The 9,449-nt window shown below is 43.5% G+C and overlaps 1 protein-coding gene across 1 annotated transcript in view; it reads right to left on the reverse strand.

Moving 5' to 3' along the window:
* ALG8 (ALG8 alpha-1,3-glucosyltransferase) overlaps nucleotides 1–9,129 on the reverse strand; it is a 152,120-nt gene extending 142,991 nt beyond the window's left edge. The window contains exon 1 of the mRNA XM_086933905.1: nucleotides 8,956–9,129. Within this exon, the coding sequence (XP_086790031.1) occupies nucleotides 8,956–9,122 (167 nt within the window). The 5' untranslated portion in view covers nucleotides 9,123–9,129. The remainder of the gene's footprint in view (nucleotides 1–8,955) is intronic.
* Nucleotides 9,130–9,449: the final 320 nt, after the last annotated feature.

The raw sequence follows: 9,449 nt of genomic DNA on the forward strand, positions 1-9,449 counted from the left end.
GACCAATCAGCACAATGCATAATATCTTGAATGTTAGGACCTAACATATAAGATTTAGACGCATTGGCACCTCTTACTGAATGTGCTCCAAACTTCTGAATGTCAATACCAGCTTCTTTCATTATATAACGAAGCCATCTGGCAATAGTGGCAGCCGACACCGGCTTAAAAGGTTTCTGTACTGCAATGAGCTGTTGAGTAGACCTCTCTGGTCTCAAAGACCTAGTACATTCTTCGTATTCCTTTAAACAATGCACAACACATAACTTTTCATTGCTGGGAAAAGCATTATATGACACATGTCTAGATAGAGTTTTCGTACGACCTGTGATAGTAAAAGAAATTCCCTCCGGAGTAAATACTCTACCTGTCAGTTCCAATGCCCGTACATCCGATGAACGCCTGCATGCCGAAAGACATAAAAGCATTGCTAATTTGGCAAACAACTGTTTCCGGGATAGAAGATTATTCACCGGCCAGTTATTAAACAAGGAAATAACAAATGAGATGTCCTATAAGCCAGAGTATTTGGGTTTCGGCGGATTTGCCACTTGTATACCCTTAAGAAGCTTACATATCAGTGGATGCATACCAAATAGGCTTCCCGTCCACTTGATTATGTCCCGCCGAAATGGCCGATCGAAAATTATTTACTGATCGATAAGCCAAACCCTCAGCCGCCTTTTCCGACAGAAAATGTACAACATGGGGAAGACCTGGCCCCACGAGATCCAAATGCCATTCCAGGCACCAACCCATCCAGCCTTTCCAGGCCGAAGAGTAACGCTTTCTGGTTGATGGAGCCCAAGCTTGCTTGATGAATGCTGAAGCTGTCTCCGAAACTCCTGGCATTTCCCATTGTTGCCGGAAATTCGCCATGCCATCAGGGACAGACTCTCCTCTAGGATCAATGGATGCTGTTCCCCATGAGGTCCCAGGAGTAGGGACTCTGACCACGGTAGCATCCTGGGTAGGTCGCAGCTCATCTCCAGTAACACTGGGAACCATGGCTGCGACCTCCACAGGGGTGTCACCAATATCACCTCGACCTGTTGTTTGAACACGTGGGATGTCACCCTGGGTATTAACAGGAACGGCGGGAACGCATATTTCAAAGCTCCCGACCAGCTCTGAAGGAAGGCATCGGTTGCTGTTGCCGCTGGGTCCGGCCTCCAACTGAAGAAGTTGGGAAGCTGGCGATTCAACCGTGATGCAAACAAGTCCGTCTGACATGGACCCCAGAGGTCCTGTAACCACAGGAACACCGTCTGATCCAGTCGCCAATCGCTGTAATCCCTGAGATGTCTCGAATTCCAGTCCGCCACTAAGTTAGACTGCCCCAGAATGTACTCCGTGATCACCGTGATCTGTCTCTTCAGGCAATAATGCCAAAAATCCTTGGCAATCTCCACTAACTTGTTTATGTACCTGACTGCAGACACGTTGTCCATCCGTAGGAGGATGCAACACGAAATCTGCTTGAGGGACAGCGTCCGAATCGCGAAAGAACCCGCTAGGAGTTCTAGACAATTTGTGTGTAACAACAGCTCTTGGGGCGACCATCAACCGCCTGTGGAGATATCTCCGCAATGCGCCCCCCAGCCCCAACGGCTGGCGTCTGATTCTATTACTACCTCAGGTTGCGATCCGAAAATGGCTCTTCCGTTCCACGCTTTAACGTGGCTCAGCCACCACTGCATTTTGTCCTTCACCTCCTGGGTTAAAGGAACCACGTCCGTGTAAGATAGACCTTTCCGTAAATGTTGGATCTTGAGCCTCTGCAGGGCTATGTAATGCAGCGTGCCCGGGAAGATCGCTTGGATGGATGACGCTAGCAAACCCACTATTCTGGATATAAGTCTGAGAGACACTTGTTGCTTGCTGAGAAGTGATGTAATCTCTTTTGTGAGATCCTTAAACTTCGACTTGGGAAGACTCAATTGTGCTGACTGGGAGTCTATTACAAAGCTCAGAAATTCCGTCCTCCGTGCTGGGATTAGTGCAGACTTGGCTTGATTGATCACAAAACCTAGACTCCGCAATAGCGACATTGCCATTAGAAGATGGCGAGCCACTAACTCCAGGGTCTGCGCCATGATTAGGATGTCGTCCAGGTAAATAATCATGCGCACCTCTTGTTCCCGCTGGTATGTCACTACCGGCTTCATCACCTTGGTGAAGCACCAAGGAGCCGAGGAAAGCCCGAAAGGAAGGGCCGAATACTCTTACCACCGACCTTTCCATTGAAATTGTAGGAAACGGCGGTGTGGTGGAAAAATGGGAATGGACAGGTATGCATCCTTGAGATCCAACCTGACCATCCAGTCTCCGTGCTTCAGAAGATCTGTCAAAATATGAATCCCTTCCATTTTTAAATGCTTGTAAACGAGGTACTGATTGAATTCCCTCAAATTCAAAACCAGTCTGGGTCCACCACCCTTCTTTTTGACCAGAAAAACATTGCTGCAGAAGCAGCGAGGCTTGCCATCGCAACGCCTGATTGCGTGTTTCTGTAGCAATTCTGCTATTTTGGAGTCTATAAAATTGCACTCTTGTTGGGAAAAATGGAGAGGTTTGGGTCAAGTGTCCTGAAGGGGTGCACTGTAGAATTCTAGCTGGAAGCCCTGGACCATCTGAATTACCCAAGCATCCAGCGTGATCAAACACCAATTTTGCGCAAATGCCTGAGTTCGACCCCCCCCCCCCAATGGAAGTAGAGATACATCTGGTAGGCTTACCTGAGGAATTCTGTGCTTGGAAACCAGCACTGTTTCCACCGCCGTGGAACCGCCCTCTGTTGAACCGTCAACAAGTGGGATAGAAGGTGCCCCCTCTCGTTGAGTCCCACTCTCCTCGTCCACGACCAGTCACCTCTTGGAGGACCATGGGTATATCCACGGCCTGATGAGCGTCCCCTGCCTCGTCCGGCCCTGTAAAAAGGCCTCACGGGAAGACACATTTAATACCTGACTGCGCCTTATCCAGGGATGTGAATGTCGCTACATCCTTTATGAACTGGTCTCCGAAGAGATTACCTTCGGCCCAAGGGCCAGGCTCGCTGCTGCCAGGTCGGTAAGATTAGAGTCCATGCGCATAAGCAAGGACCTACGCCTTTTGGTGGATATGGCGCAATTCGCATTGCCTAAAAGGCAAATCGCCCTCTGGGTCCAGCCTGCAAGTATATCAGGGTCAACTGGTGTCGTCGCTTCCTTGGCCACCAGGGCCATTTCCAGAATCTTTGCTAACAGACCCACCATGTCAAGAAGTTTATCTTGACATGCACGCCAAGCTCGGTCAATCCCCTTCTTGGGGTCCTTAGCAATTTTTTTAAGAAAAGTGAGGAGACTCACGCCTATCTCTGGGGTCTCTGCCACCTTGTCTGGTACCTCAGGCCGAGGACATTCGGATCTGAGTCTGTTGCGAACTTCTTTGTCAAAACCTTTACAAAGTTTTTTATGGCGGTATTCAGTGACTTCCGGGGCCGGAGACCAATCTGAAGATCTAGGGTGTACAATGTCAATAGGGTTGAACGTGAACGGAGTGTTGACATTTGCTTCCGGGGATGCGGACGCCACAGTTTTTGCTTTCTTACTAGGAGGGGGTTCCTCATCCGTATCGGTAGTAGCCGTGTTGGTGTTAGTGGTGTCGGTATCGGGGTAAACCTTCTGCTTGCTCTTTGCTTTACCACCAAGTGAGTAGCCATGCTCTCCAGACTGTGGAGGAGATAGATCCTTTAATGAGCTGGCATGCAGCCATTGACTTCCCTGCGCCGCGCTTGCAGTTGGTGGAGTGCTTTTCCCTTTCTCTTTAGTGAAGCCATACCTCTTAGCAAAACTCTCAAGCTGCTTAGTGATAGGCTTAAGTGCAGCAGCTAGAGCTTGTTGCACAGTATTAGGTACCGTGCTCTCAATAGCCTTATTGACCGAGGATTGGACACACGCGTCCAGAGCCTCCACAATATTATCTTCTATTACAGTCTCCTGCTGTTCTTCATAAAAAACCTCATCGCCATCTTCATAAGTCACCCAGTCATCCATAATTAAGGACTGGTGCAAAATACACTAGGGCAGTATATATATATATATATATATATATATATATACACTCGGTGGCTCGCCATTTTGAGAGTACGCATAACAAAGATCTTAACTGTCTCCCATATTATGTGATAGCTTTTGTCCCAAAACTTAGAAGAGGAGGCAACAGGGAGCTGAAGTTAAGGAGATTAGAGTCAAGTTTGATCCTTGAATTTGATAGCAAATGGCCTCAACAACACGGAGGATCTACGTCATTTTCTATAATAACTTACTCTAAATATCTGTAAATCCTAAATATCTCAAATTATCCAGGCTTCCTGTTAGTACCCTCTTTTTTCCCCCTAGATATGTCAGGCTCCCTGTGATCTGGGGTGGTATTCTGTTTTTCATGAATTCTCCTTGTAAATATCTCTGTCCATACATTGTAATTAAAGTGGCTGGTCAAGTTCCTTGTCAGCCACTTTTCTAATTATTGCTCCGCTTCCTCCTATGAAATATATATATTTATATATATATTTTTTCACTGAGTTTTTAGGTATATATATATATTTATTTGTACCTTAGATGTGAGAACTGATTTTAACACTTATTTATAAATGTGGTGTCCTTTTCTATAACTTTTAAATGATGATCTATTTATACTGGTATTAATAGGTTTTATGTATAAATTCATTCAGACCAACAATAAGGAAACCAATTTAGATTTCCTTTGTGTCTAGATCAACATACATGTACCATTTACACAGAATTTTATCATCATAAACTCTCAGCACTTTGTTTCCCTTTTCCTCATAATTAATTTTCCCTCCATTGGCACTTATGCACTTTATTACTCTCCATGAATTGCAGAATGCGATTCAACAACACTGTTAATATTTGCACTTTTTCCACCACCCCGTCCCCCATTCTATTAAAGGTCGCGATAATTGGTACAATTTGTTGAATGTACCTTGCACTAATGAAATAATTGCGATTAACTTAATGGTTCTATACAAATTGCATAATGTTGTACTTTTTGCTATTTTGCACAGGCCTTTTGCTAGGATTTGCACAGGGATTTATCCCATAATACTTCTGTTATCATTACGCAACTTTGCACATATGTCAGTGCTTATATAGCCGTCTGCTATAATTTGCACAGGGATTTATCTCAAACCAGTTTGGAAAGCGGAACATATCTGGTTTCTATGGATGGATGTTCATTGTGCAATATTGCACATAGGCTTATGCTTGTTTTTTGGATTTATCCAGTAATATTTAAATATTATTACAATTGTTATGCACAAGAAAATAATTGAACCATTAACAACAGAATAGAATTATAGTTATGATTTTGACATTGCATTATGTATAAAACTTTTATTTATGTCTATGATCATGTGACCTGAGAGAGAAAGGGCGGGGAGGCGGGCTTGCACGGCATTATAAAAAAGAAAAAATAACGTTGAATCGTTGCATGTGAACAAGGGCTTTGTAAGCCCGAAACGCGTCTTGCCCTCGCTACTTTCAACCCTTGGATAATAAATTCATCTGTGTATCCAGTTCGTGGTCCGTCTCCTCATTGCCTGGAGGGTTCTGATCTTTGCTAGAACCAGTAGTGGCTGTCTTTGGAGTTTGCGCAGAATATATATATATATATATATATATATATATATATATATATATATATATATATATATATATATATATATATATATATATATATATATATATATATATATATATATATGAAATAAAGAGGAGTAATGGGGGGGGGGGCAAGTTCACACTGCACACAATCACTGATGGCCAAATTAGATTGTACCAGCCCCCTCAGCAAAGCTGTAGTCAATTATTATTACAACCCTTGCAAGAGGTGTAGGAGCCAAAACAATATTCCAAGAGCGTGTGCTCACTCCAGTAGGCAGATACTATTGCAGCTGACCTGGGCGTCCCCTCCACCAACTCTCTGTGTATGAAAATGCAGCACAACGTGCTACCAAAAGGAGCTCAAAAGTAGCCCAATGGGAGCGCTTGTGCTGCGCATGCACGCCGTGGACCACTCTGCTCCTGCATGAGACAAGGGGAGCCCAAAGCACACTAGCGCTTATGTGTGTTGCCGTTTACCGGCATGAGAAACTATCGCACAAGCGATCCAGTACAATCGCGCGAGGAGCGCGCCGGAGATCAATGCGGAGCCAGCGGTGCTGGGATACAAACGGACAAAGTCCTGCCTCAGCGCCAATCGCGCTAAATATACATGGACAAAGTCCAGCCTAAGCGCTAAGAATAAACAGCCAAAACTGCAAGTAAAGCGCTAATTAACATTATAGGCATAAACGAAGTCAATGTTTAATGCATACATAATCATGTAACAAATAATATACAAGTCAGAGCGACATATCAAAAGACAATAAGCATTTCAATGAAGCAAGGAAAATGGGCACTTATCTCTTGCTGTGAGCAGCAAAGAAAGAGGATGATGGGATTGACTCAGGGCTCTTATGGAGGGCTAAGGTGGCGTTACTATTGCAAAGCATCATGGGCAATGCCGTTTATTATAACTAATTGAATGTTTTTATTCGCTGCTGTGTTTTATACAGTAAAGAAAGAGATAGCATAATCCGAAGCCTCGGGTCCTGTAATAGAATCATAACATCACAGGTTCAGGTAAGCAGAATATGGTTACATTTTGTCATTCTGATGCAGGATGAATCTACAGACATTCATAAATAATTCTTCAGAAAGATGTTGAGCTTTCTGCACCATAGCTTACTTAGAGAAAAAAATCTAACAGAATATTCAAGGAATTCAATGAAATTCCTTTAATATACCAGTGCCTCGTCTATGAATATATCTGTGTATCCAGTCTATTGACAAGTATGACTTACAGCAGTAAAAAACTGAATCTAGCAATGATTTCCATAACTTTAGATGAACTTTCATTATATATGGAGTGTTTTACATCCGTTTAAAATTCATAAAAGTTCAAATTATATGTTGGAGATGGAACGAAAAAATAATCTTGTGAGTGGAAGTGAGCTTGCTCACATAAACATAATAATGACTATTAGAAGTGTAAGGAAATCAATGTCTGTATTTCACTTTCTAAAAAGACGGCTGCAAATGAGGTTAACATATATCTCTCCCATCACAACTCATGTGTGCTTCCCAAATATGGGGACCATTAAGTTTTAGTAAGCACGTCTGTTTGCTTTTCTATGTCTGACTTGTAGAGCCATGTTTATGATCAACATTTTGCAGCATCCTAGATATGAACACAGATGTCTGGAAATGGGGTTTGGAGAGGAGCAGAAAATAATAAGCATGTCTGCAGTGATGGTAATGCTGCCAAATGTATAAAAAGAACACACTTTTTTTTATTGTTCTGTACCAAAGCACAAGCATTATCCATTAGGAAGGTATTGGAGCACTTTACATGACCATTGCCGCCCTCGTGTGAACAGGATCACATCTGCCTCTGAGAGGAACTCCGGTGCCCTGCACCTAGTGAACCTTTGCAGGAAACTGGAGCCCGGCTCTTAAACCAGCACACTCCATCTGAAACGGGTTCTATTTCATCGAGGGGCCTAAACAGATTTTTAACATTTACAAAATTAACCTGTGGAGCAGAGGTCACCATAGCAAAGGGAACAAGGCCTTGCGCTCGGCTTGTGCATTTGAAACAGGTTCTATTTCATCGAGGGGCCTAAACAGAGTTTGAAAATTTCGAACATTTACCTGGGGAGCAGAGGTCACCGTCGCAAAGGGAACAAGGGCTCACGCTCGCCTAACACTTCTTGCTTCTCCTTCCTCCGCCTACGCCGAACTGCATCACTGAATGCAAGAGCATTCGCCCTAATCTGGCTGCAGAGGTCATCATCCGCCGACACACATACAGACGGGAGGCGACACTGTACCCTGTTGCGCCACACACTTTGGAAAGCTCTGCTTTAACAAGAGTAATTTTTCTCTGGATTTCCCTTCTCTTTTTTAAACTCAGGAGAAGCAACATTGTTGTGGCGTCACCAGGGCTTTAAGAGGAAGCTTTGTCATTATATATTGTAATATGTATATATGGATATTGCTTTAATGTTGAGAATGTTCTGTTAGAATGCATACATGTCACTATAATGTCTTCTCATTAGAACTCTGTAAGAGGCAGTTGTTTCCTGGCCTCTTATGATTCATCAGCTCTTGATGTGGGCTCCTTCCACATTATTAATTTATAATAAAATATAAATTCATCTATCTCCTGGAGCTCCACCGTGTTATTGGCGTTCCCTATACTACATATATTGATACTGATATTGAAGCCATGGTAGCTGCTTATTTATCTAATGCAACTAACAACCATTGACAAAGCCAATAGTCCTGCCTTGTTGTAGGTATGATGTTACTTGTTGTATCATATCTAGATGCAATGATAGAAACAGCAAAATACAAGTCGGGCGGCAAACTATGCCAAGCACAGAGTTTTAGCCTATGTGTTTTTAAGCCACGCCCTTAATTACATTGGCCACGCCCGTGAGTACCCCGGTTTTTTCATCCAACTCAAAGCCCTGGTCACCACATCTTTCCTATTACAAAGCAGCATTACCTGGAAATTACGTCTAATTTGTTTAATTGAACAAGGACTACCACTCCAACACAGTAAAGGGTTATTAAATGAAACAACAGAACTGGACACAAAGGTGTCTAGATGACATGAATCATCTCGTAAAATGACTGCTAATGCCCCCCTGCTGCAGCATTCTTTTGAAGCTCTTAGAGGAAACGTGCAAGTTAACTTGCAAGGAGAGGTCTAAAAGCACGGAGCTTCCCGTTTGAGTTTAAACGTGTGCACGCAGCCTAGATGATCTATCCTACACCACGTGATGTACGTGGTCACTTTCGCCACAATAATGAACAACCCATCAACCCCTTTGCAGAACCTTACTACGTAGGGATGAGCAGACACTTCAGGAGCGACACCCCGAGAGAAAGCGGCAGAAACCAGCCACCAGTGGCAGACGAGGACACCGCCATCACCGCTTCCAATTTCAAACAAGCGAAGTACACGTCGGAGTTCCTCTGCAGCAGCGCTGACACTGCCCGATGCTGCATTGTTCGAATACGGCGGCCATCTTGGACTGGGGAGCTCGATGCTTTTACTTAGCTACTAACGTCAATCAGCGCCGCCGTTTAAGAAACCTCGCTTGAATTGAAGTCTGCATTTTTTCCAATGACATAAAAAATATATGCAGCGATAGTCATTATGTTTTAATGGAAAATGCACTCACAAAATGTTGCAGTTTTTGTAATAGGTAGCAAGGGAGTTTATTAGGTGGCGTCAGTCACGTTTCTAGTTCTGGAATAGTTTAGGGAACGTTATAAGTTATACTCTAATGTATTTTAGGAAGAGTAGAAAAGTAGTATTTTTTTTTGTAGTGT

Source organism: Lissotriton vulgaris, chromosome 8 (assembly GCF_964263255.1).
Source record: "Lissotriton vulgaris chromosome 8, aLisVul1.2, whole genome shotgun sequence".
Lineage (NCBI taxonomy): Eukaryota > Metazoa > Chordata > Amphibia > Caudata > Salamandridae > Lissotriton > Lissotriton vulgaris.